The 16,943-nt window shown below is 64.1% G+C and overlaps 1 protein-coding gene across 4 annotated transcripts in view; it reads right to left on the reverse strand.

Annotated features, from left to right (window-relative positions):
• Window positions 1-3,170: 3,170 nt before the first annotated feature.
• The window catches only part of BRF1 (BRF1 RNA polymerase III transcription initiation factor subunit), a 49,252-nt gene continuing 35,479 nt past the window's right edge, over window positions 3,171-16,943 (reverse strand). For 3 of the 4 annotated variants that reach the window (XM_032482850.1, XM_032482848.1, XM_032482851.1), the window contains 13 exons: window positions 15,383-15,532; window positions 14,322-14,415; window positions 13,315-13,441; window positions 12,845-12,884; window positions 12,667-12,759; window positions 8,755-9,024; window positions 7,388-7,449; window positions 6,905-6,986; window positions 6,769-6,824; window positions 6,292-6,548; window positions 5,584-5,635; window positions 4,754-4,925; window positions 3,171-4,335 (listed from right to left, as the gene is read on the reverse strand). In XM_032482850.1, the coding sequence (XP_032338741.1) occupies window positions 4,298-4,335; window positions 4,754-4,925; window positions 5,584-5,635; window positions 6,292-6,548; window positions 6,769-6,824; window positions 6,905-6,986; window positions 7,388-7,449; window positions 8,755-9,024; window positions 12,667-12,759; window positions 12,845-12,884; window positions 13,315-13,441; window positions 14,322-14,415; window positions 15,383-15,532 (1,493 nt within the window). In that variant the 3' untranslated portion in view covers window positions 3,171-4,297. The remainder of the gene's footprint in view (window positions 4,336-4,753; window positions 4,926-5,583; window positions 5,636-6,291; window positions 6,549-6,768; window positions 6,825-6,904; window positions 6,987-7,387; window positions 7,450-8,754; window positions 9,025-12,666; window positions 12,760-12,844; window positions 12,885-13,314; window positions 13,442-14,321; window positions 14,416-15,382; window positions 15,533-16,943) is intronic. The other variant, XM_032482849.1, reaches the window with a different exon arrangement.

The following is a 16,943-nucleotide window of genomic DNA, read 5'->3' on the forward strand; positions in this document are numbered from 1 at the left end:
AAGGCGGGTGGGTTGGGTGGCACTGGAGTTGGGGCCCCGGGTGGAGTGGCCTGGGCCCAGTGGCTCAGGCCCTACAGTGATAAGAGGGCACATTAGAGGACAAAGACTGAGGCCCTGACCCGCACCTGCACCTCTGTGGGCCACTTTTATCATTTGGGGAATGGAGTGTCCCCAGGGTGTAGGGGGCCGTGTGGTCTCTGGTCTCAGTTGGAGCTCGGCTGTGGCCTGGAAGCAGGAAGCCAGGCGGAGACTGGCCTGGGCAGCCCGAGGGTCAGGGCCTGCCTGCCCACCTCCATCCAGGCCACACAGCAGTGGCCGTGGGTGGGGCGAGGACCTGGTTTCTCCTGACAACATGGTCACGGTCACTCTGCAGGACTGTCCTGCAGGCACACGCCCCGCTGACCCCTTGGTGTCCACACTGGCCTGCAGTGCAAGTCCGTGAGTCCATCTCGCTGCGACCCCTGGAGCCCTGCTCTCGGCATGCCTGCTGCACTGATCAGAGCAGCCCCCAGCCTGGCGGGCTGTTGGGGTGTGTGATGGGCACATCTAGGCCCCTCCCAGGGCCCCGCTCGGTATGGGAGAGGGCAGTTGGCCCAGCCCCGGCCCAACGACAAGAGCCCCCACTCTGGTCCCAGGCTGCCAGCCCACAGGCCCAGCCTGACCCACCCTGCTCCGCCAGCGTTCCAGCCTTCCAAGTGGACGACAAAGGGGCTAGGGAGATGGGCAAGAGGTAGCGGAAAGTCGGGGCATCACCGTGCCCAGGCCTGGCCCAGGGAAGGTGAGATGGAGACTATGTGGTCTGGAACTGGCCACAGCGCCAAGCCGGTCGGGGACGGGGGCTGACAAGGCACAGCGGAGTGTCTGGGGTGGCGAATGGCCAAGTCCATGCTAGTGGGCATTTGTTCTCAGGGGCTGCCTGGCACGTGCCCCTCCCCTAAAGCCTGCACCCTGCCTGCAGGTGATCTGCAGGTGATAGCAGTGGGTGGCCCTCAGCCCTGCTGTCTGCCTGGATACCTAACCAATCCAGAAACCACTGAGGGGTCACATGAGGGCGTGTGGGGGAGCAGCTAGGAGGCAGGTGTGTGAGCTCTGGCCCAGGGCACGCGCAGCCTGAGGCTGAGCAGGCTGGTGTGACCCTGAAGTGACAGCGGCAGCGGGCAGGGGTTGGACAGCTCTTGGGAGGTGGAGGTCAGAGGTGGCTCCAGCCTTCAGCCTTCCTTCTGCCTGACTCCTGACCCCCACCCCAGGGTTCCCACTACCAGCTCAGGGCACCTGGAATGCGGGGACACGCTCCTGGACTGCCCCAGGTGCTCGGGTGCACACATGCTGTGTGCAAACACCTGTCCCCAGACAGCCAAAGCGTGGCATGTGGCCCCACCCCAGTCACATGACAGGGACAGGCAGGTGGGGCCCTAGGGAGCTGGGCTCAGATGTAGGGAGGAGGCCACCTCTCCCAGCTGCTCCCCGGCACCGTGTGGGCTCCTTGGGAGTAAGACCACGCCCTGGCCAGGCCCCACGGGGCACCTGGCTCAGGTCCAAGATGGGGTATAGCTGGACTAATCTGCAAGGCAGCCCCCAGCCTGGCGGGGTGTGTTGAGTTCACTTCCCCAGGAAGGGCAGGGAGGCCACCTCCCAGCTGGGTGATGAGATCCAGCTCCTCTGGCTTCACCTGGGAGACTAGGATGGGCCTGGGGCCCACCTGTCAGCAGCCATCGGAGCCCCAGCTCACACCAGCAGCTGGTGCTGATTCCAACCAGGTGGGCCACATGGCTCCCAGGGCAGGCCCCCCGCACCCCCCACAGCACCACAGAGGAGCCTCAAGCAGTGGGTGGAGAGAGAGCGGCTCGGGGGGAACCGGATGGCGGGAGGTGGACACTGTGACGCACCCCTTGGCCATCAGAACCTCGGTGACCCTGACCGGCAGATGTCGGATGGGGGGTCGCCAGGATCCCTCTCCCCCGAGCTGGGGTGCCCACTCCTGCCATCCACCCAGCAGGGCTGAAGACATGAGGGGGAGGGAGAAGCGGCCATGCTGGCGTCCGGTCCACAACCCGGGGGTCTGGGAGAGGCCGAGATGTGCAGGATTCCAGGGGAAGTCAGCCTGAACCCTGCCCTGCTGGGGGCCACCCTCCCAGGCCTCCGCTGGGAGTGGACCCTGGGCCAGCAGCTGGAGGGACCTGGCTTCAGGGCAGACGTCCAGACAGTGTGAGTTCTAGGGGCTGTGCCTCCTCCCCGCCTCCCCTCCCTATGATCCCGGGTCTGATGGAACAGGTCACTCTCCGGGTTGGGAGGGCGACACAGGGACATGGCTGAAGGTGCACACAGACCTGCATGTCCTTCTCTAGCCCACACATGTAGTGGTGGCCAGCATACGGGGCGCTGGCCACAGCCCAGAGGCACCGCAGCCATTCTGGGACCGGACGCCACTCCCAGTCACTACCTCCTGCCCACAGACCTCCCCTTCCAGCAGCCCTGCCTGCCTCTCAGCCTCCTCGGGGCCTCCTGCCCACCTCAGGGGTGGGCGAGGCACCTCTGGCCTTGGCCCTGCCAGCCACCCAGGATGCTCGTCTCCCCCAAACTCCCTCCACCTCCTGCTCTGCTTCAGCAGCCTCCCCCAGAGCATGCAAGCGTCCGCTCCTGGCCCCAGCCCTCATCTCACTGGCCAGGCAGTGCCATCCCCTCCTCCCCTGCGGGACAGCACAGTCCTGCCCAGCCACCCACCCTCCAGGCCTCCACCCAGAAGCCCCTTATTTCCAGCCAGAGCCATCTTGAAAACCAGCCCCACAGCACTGGGTGCACCTTCTCCACAGCCGCTGGCTGCCACCACCTGGAAGTTCCCTGAGCACCCGCCACCCCCACCCCGTCATCTCTGGCCCGGCCCACCATCTGCTTCCTGCAGTGCTGGGAGCGCCCCAAGCCCATGAGGTTCCCCTATGAGCCCCTGCAGCCAAGCGAGCCCTCCCGGCCCACAGCCCCACGGTACACCCACGCCAGGATGCCCACACCAGGGACCCACGGCACAGGGACCCCCTGCAGGGGGTGGGGGGACATGTCGCTGATGGAGCCTCATCGTGCATCTGAGAACAGGACCAGGCGTGCCTGTCTCAGCCTCACTCTGCCAGGGAGGCCACAGAGCTGGACACAGAGTCACAGACCACAGTCTCAGTGGGTTTCTGCTCAAGTAATGATCTTTGTTTCACCTACCCATCCTCCACTCCAGCCTTCCAGGAGCCCTGGGGCCCCAGACTGGCTGCAGGGTACAGGCCGAGGAGTACACCAAGGACCCCGAGAGCTCCTCCCTGCACACTCTGCTGTGCCCTGGGAAGGGTCTGCCCACCCTAGGAGATGGGGGCTGGGCCCCAGAAGGCAGTGTGGCATGGCTCTGCCACCGTGGGGGGCAGGTAGCCAAGGCTGGGGCCTCAAGGGACAGAAACATCTGCCTTCCCTCCCAGGATACCTCCAGAGCAGGGATGCCCAGCCCTGAGAATGGTCTCTGGGCCTTCCTATGATGAGGCCTGGCCCAGGCGGTTCAGGGTGGCGGAAACTATCTGGGGCTGGACCACCGGGCTTGGGGACCCTCTGCCTGCCATCCCTTGGTGGGCGGTGAGCCGGACCTCGGCTCTGTCCAGGCTGGCCACGCTGGGTCCCCAGGGCAGCTGTGCCTTGATCTCAGACTGACTGGATTCACCAGCTGGCCAACTGGGGCCACACAGCCTCTGGATGCCCACGTGCAGATCCACGAGGTCCCCAGGGCCTAGGTAGGGGCAGGGAGGCACGAGCGCCTGGCCAGGGACTTCAGGTGGAGACACAGGACCAGCTCTGGACCAGCAGAGGACAGGGCTGGACACAAAGTGCTTCTCTGACCAGCTAGAAGGAGAGGGGCAGAGGGATCCTGGAACCCACCTGGCCCTCCACTCGCTTGGGAAAGTGGCTGTACCTCCCTGTGCCTCAGATTTCTTCCATGGGACATGACAGTGCCCTCGCGCAAGGGTTTCTGCAAGGGTTCTTGGGCCGTGAGACCCACCTCTGACCAGAAGCACACAGACACCCAGTCCGGTGCCCCCTGCTGGGCAGAAACACTCCTGACACTGCTCAGAACGTGGTCCCAACAGCAAGTGCCGTGGAAGCCTCGTGCAGCTGTGGACGAGGCGCGCGGAGCCGGCGGGGCAGCGCCCGCCTTGCCACAGGGAGTCTGGGCACACATGCCTGCGGGCCCTGGCCTCAAAGACCCGACTGATCCTTGATTAGACACCAACGGGGGCCACCGCCAAGAGGCTGCCAGCCGCAAGGTCACGCCTCAGTAGCCATCGTCCTCATCACCATCACAGCCGTAATCTGCAAAGCACAAGAAACAGTCACGGGTGCCGGAGAAGTGCCGTGAGGTCAAGGAGCCCAGGTGCCACCCGCCGCGACCCCCGCACTCCCCGCCTGCCTAGGAGTGGCCACACCCCTGCCCACCACCAGCTTGGCCACGGCTGCCCCCTCAGGGCTCCAGCACAGCCTCGGTCACCCATCATCGCTGGAGGCCATTGCAGTCCTTTCACCCTGGCAGGCCCCATGAGCAATACGGCGGGTGCAGCTTTTCTCTGCTGGCCAGGCAGCCCCCGCCCGGCAAGCCCAGAGCTCACAGCCTTCACAGCAGCCAGGCCCAGCCAGCTCCTCTGAGCACCCTCGGCCTGAAAACCAGTATGGCCACTCCTACCAAGACTCAGTTCAAGTTCCCTCCCGGGAGAAACAGTGCAGAGCCCCTCACCGTCGCCCCCCATCATCTGCAAGGCGCTGACGCAGGGCTCGCCGTCTTCCTCGTCCGCGTCCTCCTCGTCCGCGTCCTCCTCGGGGTGGTACGACACTGGCCCGCTCTCCACCACGACTGCCGTGGGCCCGCCGGGCTCAGCCTCCAGGGAGGAGGGGCTCGGGAGCAAGGCCTGCGGCGGGTGAGGGGACAAGCTGGGGACAGGGCAGAGCACAGCTCCCCGCTGGGGACCCTTCCCACCTTCCAAGAGCAGTCAGCAAGGACTCCCGAGCCCCGTGGCCTCTCCCCTCGCCCCGTGCACACCCAGGAGCTTCCAGAAAACTCTTCATTCCTGCTGAGGCCTTGCCGGAGGAAGGAGGGCCCCTGCCCGAGGAGGGAGCCTGGAGCACAGGCTGCCCCCAGCGACCCCATCCTGCCCTGCAGCTGCCTAGGGCCCCTCTCTCCCCCTCCCTCTCCCCCTCCCTCTCCCTCCCTCCCTCCCTCTCCCCGCTTTCGTTTCCTGGTCCAGACCAGGATCTTGACGTTAAGAGGAAGGCCTCCAGTCCCCAGACAAGGGAATAGGGAAGGCCCGACACTGGCCAGGATGGACCCTGGGGCTTGGCCTTGCTTCCCACACAGAGGAGCCTGGATGGCTGCACGCTGGCCTGGGGGCAATGCTGGACACTGCTGCACACCAGTGGCCTCCGGCTCCCAGGGCACTTGTCCCCGGGGCCACCCTGGGCCACAGGCCCCTCTGCTGGGGCTGGGACAGCCAGAGAGGCAGTGCCGATGCTCCGTCCCCATCGGCCCGTCCCTCAGCCACTGTTTCCCACGGTCTCGGCACCACGCACCTCCCCGACAGCCACCTTCTTAGCCAGCTGCGGTGACACCATCGGCCTCAACCTGGAAAAGAGCACAGCATGACGGCCTCAGCCGCTACAGCACATCTGGGCAACGTGGGGGGGTGGAGCCCCGCCGCCCTGCCCCTCTGGGTCCCATCCACCCCAGGCCCCGCTGTAGCCCAGAGCTGGGGCCTGACTGCTCCTTCACCCGGGCTCCAGGCCTGGCAGCCTTCCCGCCCAAGGCTCCCCTCATGCCAGGCTCCCTCGCAGACCCGCAGGTCTCACGTCTCCGCCCGTTTCCGATCCAGGCGAATCCCCTCTGTGCCCTCAGCTGCACGCAGGCCACAGAGCTGCCCGGGCCATCTCCGCAGGGTGGTGGCCCCCGCCCGCCTGCCCCCATCGGGAGTGACACTGCGGCCACTACTCCTGTCTCCTCCAGCCAATCCCCTGCCCAGCAGTGAGCAGGGGATGAGAGTGGGGCAGGCACGGGGGGCACCCAGGAGAACCAACCCCTGGGATGGAGAATTGGCCTGGCCCACTGTTCCTTGAAACACAACAGGCCCTGATGCCATGGGAGCCCTTCCGGGGCTGGAGCCCCTCCTTGGCCCTGGCCGGGGCAGCGGGGGCCTGCCGGACACCAGCAATGGTTCCCAGCACTCGGGTGGCCAACACTCCCCAAGCACCTCTGCGTGGCCTGGGCCCCCGCCCAACCGGTACCTTTTCCCCACGCTGGTCCCGGAACCAGCCCCACTCCTGCTGGCAGACGTTTTCCTCCGAGGCAGCTTCTTGGCCGGGGCCTGCTCCTCGGGCCGGGCATCCTCCCTGGGCAGGCCGGCCCCAGCCTTGCTGTCCAGGTCCCGGAGCACGCTATAGTTGATCTTGCTGGAGATTTTCTTCTGCTCCAGCATCTTCTCGATGGCCTCCCCGGCCGTGCTAGCCTGGATCGGCTCCCGTCGCTTGCAAGACTTCTTGGGCTCAATGGAAACACAGAAGTCATTCTTTCTGTGGGCCTCAGCGCCAGCCGGGCTCCAGGGGGCAGGGGCTCAAGCAGCCAGGGGCTACTGGGAAGCCTGAGCCGCCCCGGTGAGCGAGCGCCTGGGCAGCTGCCATCTGCCCACAGCCCCTGTGCAGACCCCTGGCCAGGCTGGGCCCCAAGCTGGCCTCCCAGGCCCCGGGGAGTGGGTGACGCCCCACCTTGTGCTCCTTGTAGATGCCGAGCTCCCGCTCCTTCGCTATTCTTGCTTCCTTCTCTGGAAGGCAGAGCAGTGGGGTCAGCTGGGCGGGTGGGGTCAGCGAGGCGGCGCCCCAGGACACCTGGGTGGGCACTCACCCCTCTGCTCCCGCAGGTACTCAGCGTTCTCCCGTGTCCACAGCTCGGCCTTCACGCGGGCCTCTGCCTCATTCAGGATGTACTGGGGCAGAGCGGAGCGTCCCTCAGACGGCACATTCCAGTCTCAGCCACAAACATGCTCCCCTTCTACGCGATGGGCAGGGCGCAGGCCTCCGACCCAAGAGGGAACGTGTGTGGAGACCCTCACCTCCCCCAGGCCAGCCTGGGGGCTGCATCCGTGAACCAGCACTGCACCTGCTCCCCGGCTGGCAGCTCACAGGCCCTGCAGGCGCAGGCGCTGGGCCAGCCAGAGCGCAGGGAGGGCCCCCGAGAAGGCACTGAGCTGAGGGCTCAGGACACCAACTTAAGCACATGCAGGTGACCTCAGACAAGGTGACTGGTGGAGAGGCTCCCCACTGGCGGGGGACAAGCACTGAGGGACTAGCTGGGAGCCCCCAAGCAACCCATGGCCACGGCGCTCACCCTGTCGATCTCCAGGTCATCGATGCCACTGAGGTCCAGCTCACCGTCCCCGCACGCGTCCTCTGGAGGGAAGCACAGTCTGCGTTTAGGGTCGCCTTCCATGCCACCTGGGCCATCACAGGACTTGGGGGTGCAGCTAGGGCTTCTGGAACCCGCTTCCTCCTGGCCACTCGTGGGCCCCGCGAATGCAGGGCACAGGGGACGAGACTCACCCCAGCACCTCGTGGAGGAAGCAGGACGCTAACCCACAGGGGAAACCCCCGTCCTCACGCCCTCCTGGCTGTGGCTGTGCTCAGGACGCCCCCAACACCTCAGCCACCCTCTCCTGCCCAAGCTGGGTCAACAGCACAAAGTGCACAGCCCAGAAACTGGGGCTGGCCCTCCCGCCCACCACCCCTTCAGCACCTGGCAGCCCTCTGCTGAGTCTATCTATTTCACCCCCACGGCAGACCGCCCGGGCTCTCCTGCCATGTTGTCGCTCCACAGCTGAGGCCCCGCGAGGACACCTGGTGCTCAGACGCACCCAGTGCCCCTCTGTGGTCTGCCTCGCTCCCCTCCCCCTCTCAGCTCCAGTCAGAAGGGCCTCTTCTGCTCCAAGGTCAGAGCACCCCTCAGCTGCCTCAGGGCCTTTGCACATGCCCCCACTGGGTACAGTGTGGGACCCGCCTGGGGTTTCACTCGTACAGGGCGCAAGGCGAACACCTGAGCAGCTGAACGTGCCTCTGAATAGTGTTCCCCTACGTGGGCTCCTCGCACACAGAGGCAGACCCTCAGCCTTAGAGAGGAGGCAGGGCTGGGGCTCGCAGTGAACCAGATGGAACCAAACCCGCCCTCCTCCTGGAGCTGCCTGCATTGCAGGCCTCCCCAGGGGGTGGTAGCAACTGTCACCCTGCTCAGGGGCTCCATCACTGTGGGCACTGGAGCCTGGCGAGCAGTGTCCGTCTAACTCATGGAGATGGGGAGCTGAGCCGATGCTTTCCCACCAGACTAAACATGCAGGGGACAGGGAGGGGGCCGGTCCCCATGGGCTCCCCCGTGACGTACCCGTGACTTCTCTGCTGAGATTCACAGGAGGCCTCTGCACTGATGCCTCCTGAGTTGCCCAGGGGCAGGAAGGAGCCTGCAGTCACAGCCCCCCCAGACAGAGGGCTCTGGCCACTGGAGGAGGGTCCCCAAGATGGTGAGAAGCCCTCCTGGCCATCCAGGGTGTTTGCACAGCAGGGTGGCCGGCCGCTCACACAGCCCTGCAGTGGGGCTGCAGTGCCCCTCCCAAGCCTGCCCTTCCAGAAGACTGCCCTCCAAGCAGCACCCCACCTCCCACCCACCCGGAGGAGCCCTGTATCCTCCCCCCAGCCCCCAGTACTCACTGGGGTCTCGGCTCTGGGAGGAGATGCACTCTCGGATGGAGTCCGAGATGCCCAGGCTGGCAGCTGTGGGCAGGGGGCCGAGGAGGGACTCCAGGGCGGGGGGCCTGCCACGCCCCTCAGGGCCCCCCGCCGCCTCCGAGCTGCCAGGAAGGCCACCACCAAGGAGCTCCCTGTAGAAGTCCTTGTTCAGGTGGCTGGCGGCGGCCTCCAGCTCCTCGTCCTCGGCATCCTCCTCGCCAAACACACTGGACGTGGTGTCCTCGACAGAGCCTAGGGACACAAGCGCACACACCACCTGAGAGCCAGGCGGGAGGCCAGGTGGCCCGCTGGCTGAGGTGGAGCATTTCCGCCCACTGCACAGGGCACTGCACAGGGCGCTGAGGCCAGGAGGTGAGCCCACGGCCCGGCCCACACCTCACACTGATGCTGGGGGGGACCAGACATCAACCTGACAGCTGGAAGTACAGACGCTCAGAGAAAACACGGGAGGAAACACAACTATGGGTCAGGCAAAAACTTCCCAGATGGGATGCTGAACGCAGAATCCACGAAGCACTGAAAAATCAGATTTCGTCAAAGTTGAGAACTCGGTCTCTGAAAGACACTGCTAAGGGAACAAAAAGACGCCCTGCAGACTTGCCTGAAGTCACAGATCTGATGAAAGATATGTCTCAGGACACGTAAATGACTCAAAACTCCGTAAGAAGGAAACACGCAACCCGATAAACCACGGGCAAGAGACAGGACTGGGGACTTCGGCAGAGGCCCCCGGGGTTGGGGGAGGTGGACAGCAGGGCGGAGGTACCACATCCCACCCAGAGAACTGCCGCCGAGCAAGCCCACTGCAGCGAGGGGGCGCCTGCCGGGAAACAGCCGGACGGCTGCCTGCAGACTGGACGCTGACCCAGCAAGCCCACCCCTCAACGCTCTCCTGAGAGCCAAGGAAATGACGCCGGCACGAACGTTCACAGTGGTTTCGTGCAGAAGTCCAAGACTGGGAATGAGCCGAGGGCCCTTCCGCCCAGGCCCAGGCTCGCTCGCGGGCCAATGCTCCACAGGAGGGGTCTAGCACGGCTGTGCCAAGAGACAATCCAGAGGAGGGCCAGGGCTCCCCTGCGTGGTCCTGTTCAAGGGACGTGCCAGGCAGGGCAATGGTCTCCAGTGACGAAGGCAGTGCGCAGCCCCCGGCTCGGCCCCTCCCCAGCCCCCCAGGACGCCACCTCATTGCTGTGTGCCGGCACACATCCCGCAGGAGGGCCAGCAGTGGGGGGGCGTGGGCCTGTCCGCTCTGTCCGCAAGGGGCCCCAGAGCCCAGCACTTGGCACACACGTCCTGAGGGAAGGACTACCACCAGTGTCCGTGGACTGGTCCCCCCCGACCTTTGCTCCAGCTGCTGCCCCACCAGCCCAGCCCCCTCCTCCTCGCAGCACCTCCTGATGGCAAAGACAAACACAGGAAAAGAACATGCGTGGGGGCTGCGGCTTCGTCACCAGGCAGGCCCTCCTCAGCAGGGCTAGGGGGCTCAGAGACTGGTCCATGAGGAGCCCACGGATCAGAGCAGCAACACCACGACCCACGGCGGGCCAGACACCTCCTCTTAACTCGAGCTCAGGCCCGGACAGACAGGAGTGCAGGACACAACGAGACGTGGAAATGGCCCAGACGACCAAACTGCAGGGACACGACCCCAACCATGTTGCCAGGCAGAGAAGTGTGCAAGAAGCCAAAACTGGAGGAGACAAGTGGCCCCTCAACACACCAGCAGTCACTCACAGCCCAGCAGGGCAGGTGCAAACAGGTGCTGCCCAAGAGAGGAGGGAAGAAACCACAGAGAGGAAACCCCTTGGACAAGTACACAGGGTCCAGAGAACACCATGCAAAACGCACAACAGACACAAAAGAGCTTCCGCCGCAGAAAGAGGAGGAAAGGCTCTTCAGCTGGACCAAGAGGCAGAGCCCAGCCGCTTGCCTACAGAAGAGGAAGACACAGGCGGAGTGACCGAGGGGCCGGCGGAGCAGAGCAGCAGCCGTGGAGGCACCAGGGCGTGCACTCAGGTCCGCTGATGGCGCCAGGCACCGAAACCAAGCCCACCTCGGTGGGAAAACGGCGACCACCTCTGTCCTGCAGAGGACCACAGACCTTGACCACGTCAGCAGCGAGACACCCAGCAGAGGCAGAGCCCACCTGGCTGGGCCGGAGCAGGGCCTCCTCCCCAAGCACCCCGGCGTCCCCAGCCAGCAACCCACCCGGCCACGTGCGCAGTTGGCGGCACAAAGGAGGGACATGCCGGCAATGCCCCGTCACAACGCAGCACGTGCGGTCGTTCACAACAGCGTCAGAAAGCAGCCCACCCGCCCCCACTCTGGTCTCCCTCTCGACTCTTGAGCGCCGGAGGGAAACAATCTGAGACCGTGAACAACAAGAAGCATCTGATGTCGGCCCTTCGGGTCGCAGCTCCAACGCACGGGGCGCCCTGCCTTGCGCGAGGAAACCTGTCACCCAGGACCGGACTCAGCACACAGAAGGGCAGCCTCGAGGAAGACAGAGAGCAGGGGAAGCGGGGTCCCTGACTCAGCACACAGGAAGCTGCGGAACCAGTAAGTGAACGCAAGAGTAGGTTCAACGGGAGATCAATAATCTAGCTAGGGGGAAAAATCAGGAAACAAACTATGCAAAACAAGAAAGAAAAACACAGAAACAATAAAGTCGAAAGCATCGTAAGACACAACTTTGTTCAGTTCTGTGTAAAAGTGTCGCTAGCCTTGGCGGGACAACACTGCGGCCTTAGAGCTGAGGCGTGCCGTCCGGCCACGGGAGGCCTTCCCGGGACCGAGGTGGGCTCAGCGCGTTTATCGACCCCAGAGAACCCTGTGTTCTCTCCACAGACCCCGCAGACATCAGAAACACAGGCCTGTGGCTGAGAGGAAGGCTTGGTGAAGCGGCGAGTAGGTGTTTCCTTTTCAGGATAACGCAGCACTGTGGCCCGCAGCCTGTGCCGTGTGTCCCGGGGCCGTACTGGGGCCCTTTGGGGAAGCCGGGCGACGCGCTGGCTATCACCACCAAGACGCAGCATGGCGCTGAAGGGCCAAGCAACGTGCCAGGTGGGAGCAAGACATTCAGGCCTAAAATTGTGAGTGGCTAAGACACCACTGTTTTTACCGAACGTAATCACGTGAAATAGTCAACGAAGGGCTGCAAACGGCAGAAGCAGTGCCAGACGTGACGTGCACGAGCACGGAAGCCACACCTGAAGCCAGTGTCGCCCAGGCAGCAGGTGGGGGCCGTGGGAGGGCACACGCCCTCATGGCACACGGGCTGCAGCCCGCCTGGAGAAAAGCAGACGGCGGGGACACCTGCTCGCTGGAGGAGGTCGGGCCAACCTTCCCCAGGCGGATAGACGGAGCGAGAGCTGGGAGCGCGGGCAGTGGACAGCCGACTCTAGGATCGTATGAGAAACGAAAACCACCCCTAGGCAAGGACGTGAGAAGGTGCCCGCCTTCTGGACTGAAAAACTGGCAACGCACACTACCCCACGCCTGGTCCTTGTCCCGGTCCCGGTCCCGGTCCCGGTCCAGGAGAGCCAGGGAGGCGCCCGGGCAGCTCTGCATGGCCCCGAGCCAGAAACAGGGGTGCACGAACTGCGAGGACCAGCCAGCCAGTGCTGGCAAAGAGTGGGCAGGGACCCCGGTGGATGGGGCACAGCCAGGGCTGAGCTCCCCTCCACAGGCAGCGTCTGAGGAGGAGCGCATGCCCAAGGGCAGCAGTGGGGAGCCTGGTCTGAGAGGCTCAGCTTCCAAGGAGATGCCCAGCATGCGCTCAAGGCCTGGGGTGGAAGTGGAGAGGGGGTGGGTGAGGGCCCGCGGCAGGAGGGCCGCTGGGCACAGGCGAGAGCGGACACAGGGCTGACTTACCGTCTTTGGTCAGGCTGGCCAGGGCCCCCTTTGCCTTCGGCCGGCTGTTCTCTAGTTCGATCTCAATTGCATCCTGGTAGCTGGATATCTCTCCTGAGGTAGGTTAAAGGCCAGAGATAAGCACAGGCGCCATCCCCGTGAGGGCCCGTGGCATCTGCACAGTGAGGTCGGCTGTTACCTTCCACCTCCTCCAGCTGCTTGGACAGGACTCGCTCCAGCTGCTCGGAAGGAGACAGGAAGGTCAGAGAGAGGATGGGGACTGGGGCCTGCCGCTGCCTGGCGCGCAGCTCGCCGTAACGGTGCGGACCCAGGGTGGAGAGGCAGCGCGCTCTTGGGAGGCAGGAGACCGAGCTGTCCCGGGGTCCCCACCCGATGAGGGGGACACAGGCTTCGCACCCGCAGACGCTAGCAGCTGGGCCCTGGCGTTTCCCTGGAAACTGCACCAGATGCACCTGATGGCTGACGAGATGGTTCGGGGCCCCCAGGCCCCGCACCCCACCCCACCCACCTCCCCCACAAACTGCACGTGGACCCACACCCTCTTCGGTCTTCGTGGCTGAGCCGCCTGTTTTGAAACGAGAACGTGAAACGCTAGATCTGCCGTGGCCATGAGCTGGACGGGGCACAGCCGGGCAGGCGGGGCCTCACCTGCTTCATCCGCAGCTTCTTCTGCCCGGCTGTGTACGACGGGGGGTCGCACTCCCCCTCCAAGTCGATCTTCATGAACTCGTCCACAGTCAGCTGGCTGGTGGGGGTGTCTTCAAACTCCGTGAGCCTGAAAGAGACGTGAGGAGGGGAGCCTGGCACTCCTGACAGCGGCGCTTAAACCAGCACTCAGTTCACACAGTCCCCCCGGGGCCCTGGCTCCCAGGCCCAGCACCCCGTCACGCACCGCTGTGAGCACAGGCCCAGCGGCTGTCCGGCAGCCTCTCAATCCCCACCCCAGCCCACCAACAAACTAGGTCCTTGGGAGGAAGGGCACAGCACCCTCGCCGGTCCCACAGGAAGACGCGGGAGGCCCCAGGAGGAGGGAGGCTGCCCCACGGGGCCCAGGCTGTGGCCGGTAGGCAGGGGTTCCGCACTGTGGTGTGCCTGACCGCAGTTAATCGTCAACTTGGTCAACTTCCCACACTTTACACGATCATCAAAATGCTTGAATAAGAGAGTTTTAAAAGAGAACTAGGGATCACATAAGTAAAATAAATTTTCCTCTGTCTTTGAAGACTGCCACAGGCTATGATCTCTGTTGAAAGGCAGTCACCAAGTATCCCAGACTCGTGGGGAAGGCCTGCAGTGACCAGTGCAGCTCTAGTGCATCACCGTCCAAGCGGGGCTGTGGCCAGAGCTACCCTGACGACCCTGGGAGCATGGCTCCAAAGCAGGAGCTCGCCAGGCCGCTCCAGGACAGGGCACGGTGGGCCTCTGAGCCTGCTTCCCCGGGGAGGCCCATCACTCAAGCCGCACCGACCAGGAGACGGGCGAGGCCGCTCTCAGAGCCTGCTTCCTGACTGTGTGAGTCAGGGTGTCCACCTCAACACGGCCTGGAAGACAGGGGCCACGACTTAGACCGGCGGGGGCGGCGTGGGCCCAGAAGGCCTGACAGAGACACCGCGGGGGAGGCCTGGCTGAGCTCCGGCCAGGATGGGAGCCCCTACCTCTTGCGCAGCGTGGACTCACACACCTTGACCACGCTGATGACCTCTTTGACAGTCCTCCGGAAATCGTGCATCCTGGCTGCAACCAGAAGTGCTGGAAAGGGACAGGACTGGGGGGTCAGAGACGGATGCCTGCGAAAGCAGGGCCACTGGTGTGCCGAGGGCTCCCTCCAGGGGACCTGGAGTGGCACTGCCCAGGCTGCACCTGTCACAGCACCCGAGGCCCACAAACTGCTCTGCGTGCTGTGACGTGACTACTTTGAAGAGATAAAAGGTGCCGCGTCACACGTTCCTGTTTTAAAGGCAAGAAGCATGAAGATGCGCCCTTTGAGAACTTCATGTGACCTCTCAAAGCGCACAGTGCGCTCTGCGCTGGCCTGAAGGGGGCAATGCTGGCAACGGACAAGCCCAGGTTCGGGGGAGGGGGGCATGCCGGCCCGGGGTGCTGTGCGTGTGGCCACGACCAGCTGGACCCTCGGAGAGGCCCAGATCCTGGGCTGCGAACTCAGGAGTCAGACTTGGAGATGGAAACTGCTTCTTGGGCAGCACTGACTCTGCTGGTTGCTGACTGTTCAGAAAGGAGTGGACTGGACCCTGAGGCACTGGGTGAGGGGCTGAGAGGAAGAGTAAGGCCCCTCTGAGGAGGGGCTCTGGGTTTAGGGAGCATTCGACTCAGAGCAAGACTGTCTGCCGACAGCTGCACCCAGAAGGGAAACCAGGCAACTGTCCCCTGGGAACAGGGAGACAGCCTGAAAGCCCGCGATGCCCTCCGCAGTGATGACTCAGCGCCAGGCCAGCGCCCTGGGACTCAAGCCCAGGGTCAAGGCCAGGAAGCCTACAGTCCTCTTGGCCTCCAGGAGTCCTGCCCACTCCCCAAGATGGTGGAGGCCAGCAGGGGCAGGTGGAATCCTTGAGGGCCGGGTTAGGACTGCGCAAGGGAGACTGGGAGGCAGCTCTGGAGACAACCCACCCCCTACCTGCTTGGCCTGACAAAGGGTTGGAACAGAAGCCACCATCACACAGGCAGCAGACCCGGCCAGCATGGTGCCCAGACTACCTACCTGCCCCGCAGAGGCCGGAGGGGCGCCGGCCTGTGTGCATCCAGTCCCTCTTCATCCTCTGCAGGAGCCTCAGAGCTGTCATGGACACCTCGTGGTTCTTATCGCCAAACTCCAGCAGGTGGGCAAAGCGCGGAATATACAGGCAGGGGTCTGTGGAGACAGGACCTCAGCGCGGCTGCACACCCCACACTGGAGTGCTGGCGAGACCCCGCCACACACGAAAACCAAGCTCGTGTGACACGTGTCCCCCCCAATCCAAGTCGGAGCGCCCCCAACCCGTCCTTCCACCGCACAGGCTCCCCGTCCTCCGCCCCAACACACAGCCTCCCTCCTGGACAGCTCAGCTGGCGGCCCGCCACGCCCGGAGCGGGAACGGGCACGGGCAGGGTGCAGCCGCTGCCCGGGCTGGGGCTCCAGGGCCCAGAGGCGCCGTGCGCTCCGGGAGAGTCTTGCGCAGCGCCTGCTACTTCACTTGGCGGTTTTTTTGTTTCTGTTTTCTTAATTAGGTTTACTTATTTGTTTAATGAAGGCACTGGGGATTGAACCCAGGACCTCATGCACGCTAGACAAGCACTTTGCCACAGAACTATACCTCGACCCCCCTCATGTGCCGTCTTGAGAGTTACTAGTTACACTGAATGTGTTTTTTTCCATTTTTATTTACTATTTTCTCTTGTGAAATGCCAGCTGATATCTTCTGCCCCCTTAACTACAGGCGTGTCCCTGCGCACCTCTTTAAGTAAATGGGTATCTCCTGCTGCAGGAAAGCCAGCCTAGCTCAGGAGGGACACGCACCCTCTCCCTCCCGGCTCTAGGCTGGGAGCTGAACACAAGGCTTCACGGAGCGGACAAAAACCACCGAGCAACTTAATGAATTCAGCTGACCACAGGGACAGCCACAGGTAACGAAGGAGCCACGTGGGGCTCTGTGACAGAACACCGGGGCAAGACCGCCTTTGGACGAGACCATCCAGGATGGCTGCGCTCAAGAGGGGCTGAGGCGTGAGGAGGGGTCTGAGAGAGAGCGGCCAGCGGGGAGCAGGCGTGCACAGGCAGGTGGCGGGGGGAGGGCAGACAGGGAAGACCCCAGGAGGCCTAGGAGGGAGGGGCCCACCATCTTCTTAAATACCCCCAGTAGCAGCATAAGCAGGTGCAACAGAGACCCCGGCTGGCAGCCAGCGCCCAGCACCCTCTCCTGGGCCCAGGCCAGACCACTTCTCCTGGCTGCCCTGCATCTACACAGGTACTTGTGACTGAGCTCTGGCCCCTGGAAGCCCAGTGAGGTCCGACAAGCACCCTCTTCCATCCCCTGCCAGCCTTGGCTCACGTAAAGAACCCAGGGATGGTTTCTGAGGCCACAGAGATTGGCAGCAGCATGTAAAGCTGCCTGGGTCCCCCAGGGACGGCAGAGGTCCAAGTGACACTCTCCGCACTGACAGAGGAGGCTGTAGTAGAGTGGGGAGCAGAACCTCTGGTTGTGTTGTGCCACGAGGGCCCCAGCAGCCAGCCAGCACAGCCCACCAACAGAGCGTGAAAGTCACCAGCGGGAACCTCGTGCGCT

The sequence above is a fragment of the Camelus ferus genome, chromosome 6 (genome assembly GCF_009834535.1).
Source record: "Camelus ferus isolate YT-003-E chromosome 6, BCGSAC_Cfer_1.0, whole genome shotgun sequence".
NCBI lineage: Eukaryota > Metazoa > Chordata > Mammalia > Artiodactyla > Camelidae > Camelus > Camelus ferus.